Source organism: Callionymus lyra, chromosome 11 (genome assembly GCF_982586985.1).
Source record: "Callionymus lyra chromosome 11, fCalLyr1.hap1.1, whole genome shotgun sequence".
Taxonomy (NCBI): domain Eukaryota; kingdom Metazoa; phylum Chordata; class Actinopteri; order Syngnathiformes; family Callionymidae; genus Callionymus; species Callionymus lyra.
In genome coordinates this window covers 8,890,390-8,902,833 of record NC_141828.1, presented here as the reverse complement: position 1 = coordinate 8,902,833, position 12,444 = coordinate 8,890,390, and the positions used below count along the sequence as shown (strand labels likewise).

The following is a 12,444-nucleotide window of genomic DNA, read 5'->3' as shown; positions in this document are numbered from 1 at the left end:
ATAAGAAAAACATCAACAAAAACATAAAAATATAATTATTCAAACCAGTTCCACAAAACTTGTTTACATGTGAAACCCTTGAGTTTCAGAGTCAGAAGCAGTGACTCATCAATAAGTTAAGTGACTCATGTCAACACTGGAACTTCAACGACATCGAGTTTCTGTCTGACATATTCCAACATGACGTCATCAAAACTCCGTGCAGTTTTACCCTTAAAAATAATGACAGGAGAGCGTTTACATATCTTTTAAAATGTAATAAGAGACAATTATTACCTTCTTGATTTTATATTTTGTATCGGATCGTCATGTTTTTAAAAAATAATATTTATGACTATTATTTCAAGGTGTTTTTACTATGAGTGAACATGCGCAGTAATTCATCGACCTCACAGATTTCTTCTTTCATGCTGTAGAATTTAATCCGTTATTATTTTTATTATTTTATCTATTAAAATAATCTTGAAACATGAGCCTCCGTTCAGGTTTGGTTACAGAACGAATCCAAATATGGTCATACCGGGAATGGTTAGCGCGCCTCGAAGCCCCGCCCCCTTCTCAATTCACGCAAGTGACGTCAGGTAACTACAAACTTATAAATGAAGTTCACCTCCGCGGTCACAGCATCAGATCCGCGGAATATTCCACACGAACAGGAAACCAAGCCCCACTCTCTCGTCGTCGTTGCTCGTGCTCGTGACTTGCCGCGCATCTACCTGTGCGCGTCCCCGCGGAGCTCCCCTCCTAGAACAGGTTTGACCAGGACACACCTGCGGAACAGACGGAACCATTGTAGGCTTGCACTCGACCCGCGACCTCTGAGGACGACACACGGATCCTGGTAGAGGCTGAAAGAGATTTTAATAAGAAAAATAATATGAAGACGTGGATTCTGCTCGTGCTCGCCGCCTTCGTGGCGGGAGCATCAGCTCAATGTAAGTGGATTTTAAAGTCGATTTTTATGACGAGCATTCAAGTTGTTTTTGGGGGTTTTTTTTGGAAATTTTAAATGTAGTTAATATTTGTATTAAACACCTGCATTGGTGATGATTTCGAAAATGTTTTAGGACTTTTTCTGCCTTTTTTAATGTCCCTAAAATGAGCATTTCTACGTTAAACGCAGCTGGTTTCGATGAAGGTTGGGGGTGGGGTGGTTTAGACCCGCTCCTGTGGGACGTCTCTGTTTGGAGAAACCAACGCCCATGTCTCTACCTGTAGACTCGCAAACGAGAAACAAACGATTTTTTTTTAGTTTTTTTTAGTTTTTAAAAAACTTTGAATGACTTTGTTTCATGATTTATTTTCCCCTTCAGGTACCTGTGCGTCCATGAAATGGGCCACTTGTGACGGAACCCCCTGTAAATGTCACCTCATGGTGGGCAACAATGTCAAGCAGAACCTGGAATGCACCAAACGTATGCATTGGATTTATTTTTTTTATTAATCTTTTACTCTTTTAAAAACGACCTCTGACCTTCTCACGCCCTCAGTTGTCCCCAAGTGCTTCCTGATGAAGGCGGAGATGTACAGGAAGTCGAAGGGCCAGGACACCAGGACCGGCGGGAAGCCCGTGGAGGCGGCCTTCGTGGACAACGACGGCATCTACGACCCGGACTGCGAGGCCGACGGCAAGTTCAAGGCCAAGCAGTGCAACAACACCGAGGAGTGCTGGTGCGTCAACAGCGCCGGAGTCCGACGCACTGACAAGGGAGACAAGAACCTGAAGTGCGAGAAGCTGGTGGAGACCTAGTGAGTACAACACACCTTTTTTTTTTTTTTTTCTCAAGACCTGGACCCCGTCCCCCTTACCGCCAACTTCACCTTCTTTTTATTCCACAGCTGGGTCCGTCTGCAGATGAAACACAAACCCGTGACCAAACCGGTCGACGAGAAGAAGCTGAAGACGTAAGTGTTTGGAGCTCGTCTGCACCTTTTTCAGGTTTTTTCAAGACTTTTTCATGACTATTTTGTTTTGTTTTTTTCACTTCCAGCGCCATCGCTGACGCCGTGAACAAGCGTTACCTGAACTTCAACAAGGATATGGTTGACAAGATCGAGGTAGGTGTTGAGAGACGACTTATTTGGTCATTTTATTCAAGAAGTACTCGTCTGAAACTTAAGAGACGGATGGATTCTTGTTTACTGGAATCTTATCTTGTATTACTAGCTCATAATTTCTTATCCCAAAAGCGGCTACATGAATATATCAATCTTATGCAACCAACATATCTTTGAAAACTCAAGATACAAGACTATGATCTCTTTAGCCATAAGGCTAGGTTTTGAATTACTTTTTTAAAATGAACGAATCTACCAGTTGAATAATGTAGACACTTGGACAACGAGGAACTCAAATGTGATCTCCCATGGTCCATCTAAAATATCATGAAGTAATATTTTAAATTGTAATCTGGGCTGTGGAAGTTCCGATCACTGAACTCTTGTGGTTCCACAGTACGACCCCGACTCCCGCACCATCGTCGTGGACGTGAAGAAAGAGAAGGGCGAGAAAAAGACCAACCTGGCCAACATGGCGTACTACATGGAGAAAGACGTAAGTCTGCGTTTTACTATTTCTTCTTCGTGGCGATTTGAATTTACGATTCGCTGACGACTCGGTTCCTTTTTCGCAGGTGAAGGCGTCGCCCTTGTTCACCGACCCGGCCAAGTTTGAGCCCATGGTGGACACGCAGAAGCTGGAGATGGAGAACATCGTGGTCTACTACGTGGACGAGGAGGCGCCCACCTTCAGCATGAAGAACCTGACGGGCGGCGTGATCGCGGTCATTGTGGTGGTGATCCTGGCGGTCGTGGCCGGTCTGCTGGCGCTGGTGAGTCCCTCAATCTCCCACCCCGCCAAAATAAAAGTAAAATCTCTCTGGTGTTGACCGTTATTCTTTTCTTTTTTCATCCTCAGTTCTTCCTGCAGCGACGCCAAAAGCAGAGATACAACAAAGCTCAGGTGAGTGTCTCAGAACTTCCTGTCTGACGGTCAGAGCGCCCCCTAACGTCTGCTTTTCCTTCACAGCAAAGAGAGATGGATCCCATGTAAAGGGAGTTGGATCTTTAACTATCTCAGATGAACATAGTTGTTGTGGGTGTTTGCCATTTTTACTTGAGGAATCCAGACGTGGAACAATCGCCGCCGCCACCACCATTGGCTACCACCATTGGCTACCACCACTCCCGGGCGGCCATTTTATTTATAAATCGTCTCCCGCCACCACCGCCCCCCCCCCCCGATCCGCGCCATAAAGAACCGTGCTCTGGCACATTTTAAATGTTGGTTGATTTTAACTCGTGTACACTGTACAGTTTCATACTTTACCGATGTGTTTTGTTGCCGTGGACGTTTTTAATAAAAAGTTTGTAAAAATTCACTTTTGAGTCGAGATTTTTTAAAAACAATTTTATTGTGGGATTTCGGCTTTAACCTGAAGAGCAGGTAAAATAAGCTTGTTTACATGAGAACCTGAATGGGTGTGGTCGCTGATGGAAGAGCTTTGGAATTTTACTGTGCATGTATATTTGAAATAAAGGAGCTTAACCCTGGACTCTACTGTTTAAGATGCATTTATATGGGTTAAGATTTCTCAATGTTAACTTGTTTTAACTTATTTTTACCTTGATGTCCATGGTATGTTATTTTTTACTCCATGTTGGGACACACTTTATTTTAACATGTTTTGCACAAGATTTTAAATCAATTTTATTTGTCAGTTTTATCTTTTCATTTAAAGATTGTCCCAAAACTATATTTTGTCTTTTTATTTTGGATTTTAACTAGTTAAGTCCTGCCATTTGTATCCTTCCCTCACTTATGAACAAGATCCCAAGATAATTAACTCTTGAAATGTAGTCAAAAATAAAATATTTACCATTAGAAATCGTGTTTAAACATTAAAATCATACTTAAACACAGATTTTAGTGTTGCATTTGTGACCCACGGATCTGTTGAGCAACAGCATCGCTGTGGTCGTGTCCTGGCAGGAAAAAAACGTAGGAATTTGCTCAGCAGCACAACAACACAACTTATATTGTGTAGTCGTCGGCTCACAGCAGTTATTAAGAACAAACGGTGTGTGTGTGTTCATCTGGGGCGTCGGAACCAGGCGGACCGGTCCGGCCAGAAGCCCGAGCAGTTTCAGGAGCCTGTGGCGTCATCGGCCTCGAGAAGACGATCCTCGGATGTTTTTGTCACCGTCGTGTGGACTGTGTATCTCTGACACACATGTCGCAGGGAAACTAAATTCCCACACCTGTGTGTGGTCACATGACTCTGATTCATTGACTCATGACCGAAAGGTTCAGGACAAGCAGAGGAACGTAAATAAAAGAGTCTCAAAGCTTCGAAGAGAATCTTTATGTAGATGATAATAAATATTGACTGAAGAAGCCAGTGAACCATCATAATCCGGGAATTATCTTCGTTTAACCTGGAGTCAGGTTGCGGGGGCAGCAGTCACTGTCCAGAGGCCGGTGCTGTGTCTTCAAATCGTACATTTCTCTAAGTGCACTACTTTACAGTACACTGTAAGAAAGTAGATTTACTAGCGCAGTGCTCAAATTTCAACAGTAGTTCTGTCTCAAATCAAACTCTGCTGCTACACACAGGAAATGACTCGACAGCTTCTTCTTCTACTACTATTTAACACTGATTGTAACCAGACGTTGAAACTCTATCTCCAACACTTTTCACCAATTGAAACAACTTATTAAGTTGTGATTCATTGTGTTATTATTGTTGTTTTGAGGTAAAAATTAGTGTTATCATCAGTGACGTAGCTTCAGTTTAGCTTCATCTACGTCACTAAGATGGAGGACGTTAAGGGTGGAAAGTGTCCATCGATCCACACTCGATTTTCTGGCCAATTGAGTGCTCATTGCGCACTACATTTTCACACACTGCTAATTGGGACGCACTCAAAATATTAATTGTAAGTGCAGAAGTGTGCGATTCGAGACACAACTTCTCGCAGCTCTACAAGTTTGACCCTGGACCACGAGAGATACATTTCCTTTTCATAAAAATATTAACTCACAATTAAATAGTAAAAAAAACACTTTTTTTTAAATTAGTATTTATATTTATTATCCCGAAAAAGTATTAAGTATTTAAGTATAAATCTTCATATTTTAACTTATCATTTAACATCTTATTTCATCATCGTTTCAAGGCTTCATCTTCTCTTCCGTGTCATTTGGCTTCAAGAATAAAAAGTGACTCCAGCTCCGGCTCCAGCCCGTCCGCCCCGGGGCCTCCACCCACTTGAAATCATCACTAGTCCGAGAGACTAGGTTCACCTTTTATGCCTTTATTTACTTGAGCAACGTTCTTTGACCTTTGATTGTAAATACGTTTTTTTATGACTATCATCAATGGAAGTGACAGTAGATGAAGGTAACATTTTAGAACTCGCTCGCACATCACACACATGAGAGGTGAAGAAGAATAGTGCAGCAGCTGTTTCCCCGCAAAACAATGAATCCCTTTAAAATATTCCTGGATCCAGATTGTAATCTGGATTATGCCTGTTATTCGTCCCATTTTGTCATTTGTGGTTTTGGGATTCACAATTTCTGAGGGAGGAAACCAGAGTTCACAGAGAAATAAATGCTCTCTTTCCCCTCCTTTGAAAAAATCCCGATGACTTCACTTCCTGTTGTTTTTTTTTCAACAGAACCACTTTTGTTGTTGTGGCTCTTCGCTCCCCCGCCCTCCCGCTCCTCGCCGTCGCCACGGCGACGCACACAAAGACAAGCCTCCGACTAGTTCAGACAGGTCGGGTCTCAGGTGTCGCTCTCCGCCCCTCCCCCCCGCCACCCCCTCCCTCTGGAATGAAGGTGTGTCACTTCCTGTCAGGTAAAAAGGTTTCATGCTGACGGACCGACCAATCAGGCGGCTCCTGGTCATCCCGAGTAACTTCCAGTTTCTGTAGAAGATGAAGACGAAGCAGAAACTCATGGACGCGGAAACGTTTTTTAAAACATCACGACAAGTTTCTCCCTCGACGCCGGGAGTGAGTTTTCTCGCCCTGAGGTGGGAATAATTGACCGAGTCTCGTCCACTCCTGGCTACTCAGTAACCACACAAGCACACAAGCAACAAGCCTTTAATCCTCCTTCAGTCCATCACTCTTTACTTTCTGGCTTTTCAAATATTGACCCGAGAAACATCAATAATAATTATCTTCTCAATTCAAATAACCAATACTAAGATTTAAGATAGTGAACAACAGAGGCGTGAAAATCATCAAGAGATTTCCTTCAAGAATTAGTATTTTGTTCAAAACCAAAAAAAATCTGATTAGAATTTTCTTCGAACCTCATACTTTCTACATGTGTTGTTTTAAAGTGGACGAAGCTTCATGAAACAGGTCATGTTGTTTATAGGTCAGTAGGTGGCGCCATCAGTTTGAAAATGATGTTTCATTAGAATAGTTGTTCAAAACAAAGTAAAATAGTGCAGAGACGCCATCTAGTGGACTCTGGAAATAATGAAACTGCTTCATGAAGCTTCATCAAGACCAGTGCTGTGTCTCAAATCGCATACTACTCTTAGTATGCTAGAAGTTAGTATGCATCAGTTTAGTGTACGTACTAACTAGTACGCAAATTCTCCACAGATAGTATGTCTCAAATCAAACTCTGCTGCTACATACTAACAGGAAATCACATGACCGCTTCTTCTTCTACTTCTATTTAACGATGTTTCAACCAGCTGTTTGAACGCTATCGACACCTGCTGGCAGCACGTTTTGCAACTTTGGAAAAAGAAATAAAGAAAAAATATGAGAATCTAAATAATCGCGAGATATTTAAGCTGGTATCAGCAGCGAAGACGTGTTTATCCTCCTACTGCTGCGGAAAATGCACCTGTAAGTATATGAATATATATACATTTATATATGACGTAACTTCCGTTTAAAACAACACTAAGATGGCGGCTGTTTAGTGTGGTTAGTGTCCATCGAACCATGCTCAGTTTTGTGGGCGTGTTAGAATTTGCGCCATGCACACTAAATTGGCGTACTAAGAATTGAGACGCACTAACGCACTAAAAATACTAACATTTAGTACGCTAGTATGCGATTTGAGACACAGCACATCACTGTTCTAGAACTCGTTTGCACAACACACAGCAGAGTAGAAGTGAAGGAGAAAATGCGGCGCAGAACGAAGAATACTTCCCAAAAAAACTCCTAGATCCAAAAAAAAACCAAGTAAAAATCTCCTTAATTGTGAAAATTCAGCGCTATTAGGCAACAATCTGCAGGGGGGAGGGGGTCTAAAGTTAGTGAAATATCTAAATGGTCGATCAGGAATTTTGAAATGAAGCTCTTAAAATTCAATTAATCCCTCGGAAATTCTTCTTATAGCTAACAAAAACTTTAATTTATTTCCATTATTCATTTCAACGTGTAACATCACAGTAACATGTTTTATTTTTCCCTTCATTTTTATTTGTCATTTTTGTAAGTATTTTCTTTCCTCCAAATCATTTTGGAAGTAAATAGAAAGAAAAACATTTAGTCATATTTTACATAGAAATATGTGAAGCTTTGTTATAAAATTTACTGGCATAATATTTTAGATTTTTATATTCTTTGGGTTTTGTTCCTTCTATCTATTTGCTTTGCGGCCCCATAGGTCAGTTACAGTTTATAAAGTGGCCCCTGAGGAAATGCTATTACCAGTGATATGCTGATGAAGCTTCATGAAACAGTGTCATTATTTTCAGAGTCCACTAGATGGCGTCTCTGCACTATTTTCCTTTGTGTTGAATAACTGTTCTAATGAAACATTATTTTTACACTGATGGCGCCACCTACTGACCTCTAAACAACATGACACTGTTTCATGAAGCTTTGTCAACACGTCACTAGTAATTGCTTCAGAGTTTAATCATTTCCCTCACATGTCAGATCTTGGCTCTGATTGGTGGAAACACCTTTTTTAAAAAAAGTGAAAAGTAGTTGAAGCTTCATGAAACAGTGTCATGTTGTTCAGAGGTCAGTAGGTGGCACCATCAGTTTAAAAATGATGTTTCATTACAACAGTTAAAACAAAGGAAAATAGTGCAGCGACGCCATCTAGTGGACTCTGACAATAATGACACTGTTTCATGAAGCTTCATCAAACCATCAACTACATTTTTCCTGCTGTTTGCGTTTCGTTACATCAATAAATACAATTTCATTAAAACTGATCTCACAACTTTGCTAGAACTTCTTGAAGTCCTTCATCTTCACGTATCTTCATCCTCCTCTATTTTTCCTTCATGTCCTTGTTCATCATTCTCCTTCTTCTTCTTCTTCATCACCAACTTTCTGGGTCCATCACTCGCTCCTGTGTCCTTCATAACTTGATCCTGGACCGAGAGACTTCCTGTATTCACCTTCTGATCCAAGAACTACAAAAACTGAGGTGATCAATAAATAAAGGTGGTGGAGGTCCGTCCTCAGAGCAGCGTGGGGGCTTGACTGGGTCGACCCGGCGGAGACTTGCTCCTCAGCTCCTTCCTGCCCTTCAGTCCCAGCGGCTGAGCCACCATGAGGGCCGGAGCTGAGAGGTGGTGGGCCGCGGCCTTCTGCTGGTGGGCGCTGTTGATGTAACCGGAGATGAGGAGGGCCACCTCGCGGATCTGTTGGGGCAACAGAACCGGGCGTGGGGAGAGTTTTAGACGACTCGGCAGATTCAACTCTTGATGAGCGTTCATGTTTATCATTATCTGCAGTGACGACTACACGTTTATATCATTTTACAATAATCTCTTAATATAGCTCATTATTTTCATTCATTGATCATCAAAAATGACTATTTATTATTGTTAAAAACATGTTTTTGCATTAAAATAAAATAATACAACAACAAAACAATAATACATTTTTAAAAAATAATATTTTTGGACATCTTTTTATTTTATTTGATTTGATTTGATTAATTTGTTGTCATTACATATCTATCTATATTATTGTAAGTTTTAATTATGTATTATCGTTAATACAAAAAAATTTCACGTTCCTAATTTTAAATTTCTGTAGAATTTTTTTTCTCTATTTTTAAGTTTTAATATTAGCAATTTTCAATTTAATTTTACATTTAGCTCAATTAACTTGTATTTAATTATTATTTAGTAGTACACTTTATATTATTAATTCTTTGTTTTATATCAGGATCAGAGTGACCTGGAGGTCAGATGACTAACTTAGTCACGTTCGGGTCACCTTGACCCAGAGATAATACAAAGGTTAATAATATAATTTGATCTGATTATTTACTTAACAATTTAAAAAAAAAATCTAAATATTTTCAATTTCAAAAACCTTTAACAAGAAAAAATTCGGAAACGAGGCAAAACAGTGACGCAGAAACCTCCAGAGAACTAGACTCAGGTGAGCATGAACATGCCACTTTAGCATGACGCTCACCTTGGACACGTCCATGTGAAACAGATGTTTCTCCGATGACTTCTCCCTGTTGTTCGGCGCCACCACCAGCATCAGGTTGTCTTTGCAGCCGCCGAACGTCACCAGGTTCTTGTACGGGTGAGACACCAGAGGCTTCTGCACGATTCAAAACACATTAACTGCCACTTTTATTCTCTTTTTTCATTAAAATGTACATTTATTTACATTTCAGTTTCATAAAAAAATACTAATTTAATTTAAATGTAAATGAATAAACTCGTACTTATATATTTTACTGATTTAAACCTTATTTAAAAGTACTTTTTATTTATTTATTTTGAAGTAATTAAAACAAAACGAAACGACTTAATATTATCATTAAATATATATATATATTTAATGATAATATTATCATATATATATATATATATATATATATATATAAATATACTTAAATAATTATATTTCAATTTTTTTTTTAATTAAATATTTATTTAATTTTTTTTCACTAAAGAACACTATTTGTATTAAGACAATTTAAATGGAGTTATCTTTTAAATACCTCTTTAACTCTTACCAAATTATTTTTAATTTTACAATTTTCTTTTATTCTTTTTGAGTGTGTCAATAAAAGGATTCCAAGAAGGTAAACTTAGACAAACCCTTAAAAAACAAAAACAAAATGTCAGCCTGAAAATAAAAAAAAACAACATAAAATCTAAATAAGATCTGCAAACATATTAATAATAAGATTATAATACGTTTAAGTTGACAGTTTCCTTTTAAACAATTTAAATTTGTTCATACACATTATTTCCATAACGATACTAATTTAAATACACCAACTGAATATGATAATAATGTATATATCTACGTTTGTAAATAGACTATTTTATTAGTAATGTTCTGATGAACGACACAAACCTGGTCCTGATGCTGCATCTCCACGTTAGTGATGTGTTGATGAAGCTTCATGAAACAGTGTCATTATTGTCAGAGTCCACTAGATGGCGTCTCTGCACTATTTTCATTTGTTTTAAACAACGGTTCTAATGAAACATCATTTTTAAACTGATGGCGCCACCTACTGAACTCTAAACAACAAATTTCATGAAGCTTCATGAAACAGTCTCATTATCGTCAGAGTCCACTAGATGGTGTCTCTGCACAATTTTTCCTTTGTTTTGAACTGTTCTAATGAAACATCAATTTTAAACTGATGGCGCCACCTACTGACCTCTAAACAACATGACACTGCTTCATGAAGCTTCATCTTTAACAATTTATTTTCATTAAAAACAGAAATTTAATTAACAAAAACTGTTAAAATGGAAAGTTAAAAAGATGCACAGTGACCATAAAAAGAGAGTTTATGTTGAAACTGTAAGACGTGACACATCACAGAAGAACCTACGATGGAGTTGTGCTCCAGAACACTGACGCCTTCCTCGTGGACCGCCAGCCAGACTCGCGTGCTCTGCTCCGGACAGGAAGTGATGGACTGTAAACACAAAGACAGATCGTTTCACCTGCTGTCGGCGGGAAAATGCTGCGTGATGAGTTCACCGAGAGGGGGTGAGACGAGCAGATGTTCAACATTATTAAAAAAAACATTCAAAAGTCATCGTCACCTCGGCCTCGAACAGCTTGGCGCCGAAGAAAGGCCACTTCTTGGCCACGGTCAGGTAAATCCTGACGCACTCGGATGAACTCCGACCCCGGAGCGACGTCCAGCGAGCGGCGAGACGCTGCAGCAGCTGCCTGTTGGGAAGAAGACGTGAGTGGAGAAACCTTCTCGCTCTCAGGTGAAGACCGTGGTCCAGGTACCTCAGCTGCTCGTCCGTCGTGCTCTTGCGATAGTGTTTGGGGTAGAACCGGTCCAGCACCTGCTTCAGGGTCTGGGTGGTCTTGGCGGGAGCCGACGCGGGGGCCAAGAGCGGTCTTTCGAAATCCCCGAACTCCACCTGGAGGAGCAGAGGAGAAGCTGCAGCAGATGTTCGTAACACGACAGGTGACTCTCCTCGGACCTGAGCCAGCAGAGCGGCCATCTCCAGAGCCAGCTCCTTGTTGACCGGGAAGTGACCCGCCACGATGGCCTCGTTGGTCTGGTGGGCCAGGAGACAGCGCTCGCGCTCAGACTCCCCTCGAGCCTGGACCGTGAAGTACAGCCTGAGAAGTTTAGGAGGATGAGATTTGAATTTAACTTTATTTAAAAAAATGGAAGTTCTTTAGTGATGGTCTGGTGAAGCTTCATGAAATAGTGTCATTATTTTCAGAGTCCACTAGATGGAGTCTCTGCACTATTTTACTTTGTTTTTGAACAACTGTTCTAATGAAACATCATTTTTAAACTGATGGCGCCACCTACTGACCTCTAAACAACATGACACTGCTTCATGAAGCTTCACCAACACATCGCCACAAAGCTCTCCTTTTGAAAATATTTCTTTATTTTAAAGTTTAAACAGACTTAAGATAATAGTAAAAATAATGATTAAAATTATTTAAAAATGTAATTAAATCAATTGTATCTGTTAAAATCTCCTTAATTTAATTAAAAAACTTATGTTGCTTATTTTTCACAATTTTTTAAAATTTATTTTGTTAAATTATTCCTTAAAGTAGTTTTTAGATTTATCACACTAAATTATATTTAACAATATTTAATATAAGTTTTCAGATTTCTAATTTTCCCATTTTTGATAAATCAACGTACTTTTGACAATTTTAAATTATTATTATTTGTTATTATATTTGACGACTTCATCTCTTATTTTAATATTTCAGTTATCAGTAAAAAAAACAACAACACATATTTGCTAATTTCACTCTTTTAAGATCAATTATATATATTTTAAATACTGTTAATGCACTATTTGATCATTTTAAGGGGGAATTTACATATTTTTTAAGGAAAAAACTAAATATTATCTTCTTAATATTTTAAATAATCTTTCATGATTACATATTCTATTTAAGTCGTGAATATATATATATATCACTATATTGTATATTAAATTTTGTATTTTAATG

General features: G+C 39.2%; 2 protein-coding genes across 2 annotated transcripts in view; one reads left to right on the top strand and one right to left on the bottom strand.

Moving 5' to 3' along the window:
- The first annotated feature begins 627 nt into the window (after positions 1 to 627).
- Positions 628 to 3,380, top strand: epcam (epithelial cell adhesion molecule). The gene is made up of 9 exons (XM_087802944.1): positions 628 to 935; positions 1,314 to 1,415; positions 1,491 to 1,749; positions 1,840 to 1,905; positions 1,992 to 2,058; positions 2,456 to 2,554; positions 2,634 to 2,831; positions 2,918 to 2,962; positions 3,029 to 3,380. The coding sequence occupies exons 1-9, from the start codon at positions 878 to 880 to the stop codon at positions 3,050 to 3,052; spliced, it is 918 nt and encodes a 305-aa protein (XP_087659070.1). The 5' UTR covers positions 628 to 877; the 3' UTR covers positions 3,053 to 3,380.
- A 2,718-nt stretch (positions 3,381 to 6,098) lies between these two features.
- plekhh2 (pleckstrin homology domain containing, family H (with MyTH4 domain) member 2) overlaps positions 6,099 to 12,444 on the bottom strand; it is a 34,918-nt gene continuing 28,572 nt past the window's right edge. Inside the window, exons 23-28 of the mRNA XM_087803363.1 lie at positions 11,439 to 11,580; positions 11,239 to 11,375; positions 11,043 to 11,172; positions 10,826 to 10,912; positions 9,433 to 9,567; positions 6,099 to 8,645 (exon numbers count right to left, since the gene is read on the bottom strand). Coding sequence (XP_087659489.1) covers positions 8,463 to 8,645; positions 9,433 to 9,567; positions 10,826 to 10,912; positions 11,043 to 11,172; positions 11,239 to 11,375; positions 11,439 to 11,580 — 814 coding nt within the window. The 3' untranslated portion in view covers positions 6,099 to 8,462. The remainder of the gene's footprint in view (positions 8,646 to 9,432; positions 9,568 to 10,825; positions 10,913 to 11,042; positions 11,173 to 11,238; positions 11,376 to 11,438; positions 11,581 to 12,444) is intronic.

Coding starts and splice junctions, on each gene's coding strand:
- epcam (XM_087802944.1), top strand. CDS start 878: ATGAAGACGTGGATTCTGCTCGTGCTCGCCGCCTTCGTGGCGGGAGCA. Junction 936..1,313: donor GGCGGGAGCATCAGCTCAAT/GTAAGTGGATTT, acceptor TTTCCCCTTCAG/GTACCTGTGCGTCCATGAAA. Junction 2,059..2,455: donor ATATGGTTGACAAGATCGAG/GTAGGTGTTGAG, acceptor GTGGTTCCACAG/TACGACCCCGACTCCCGCAC.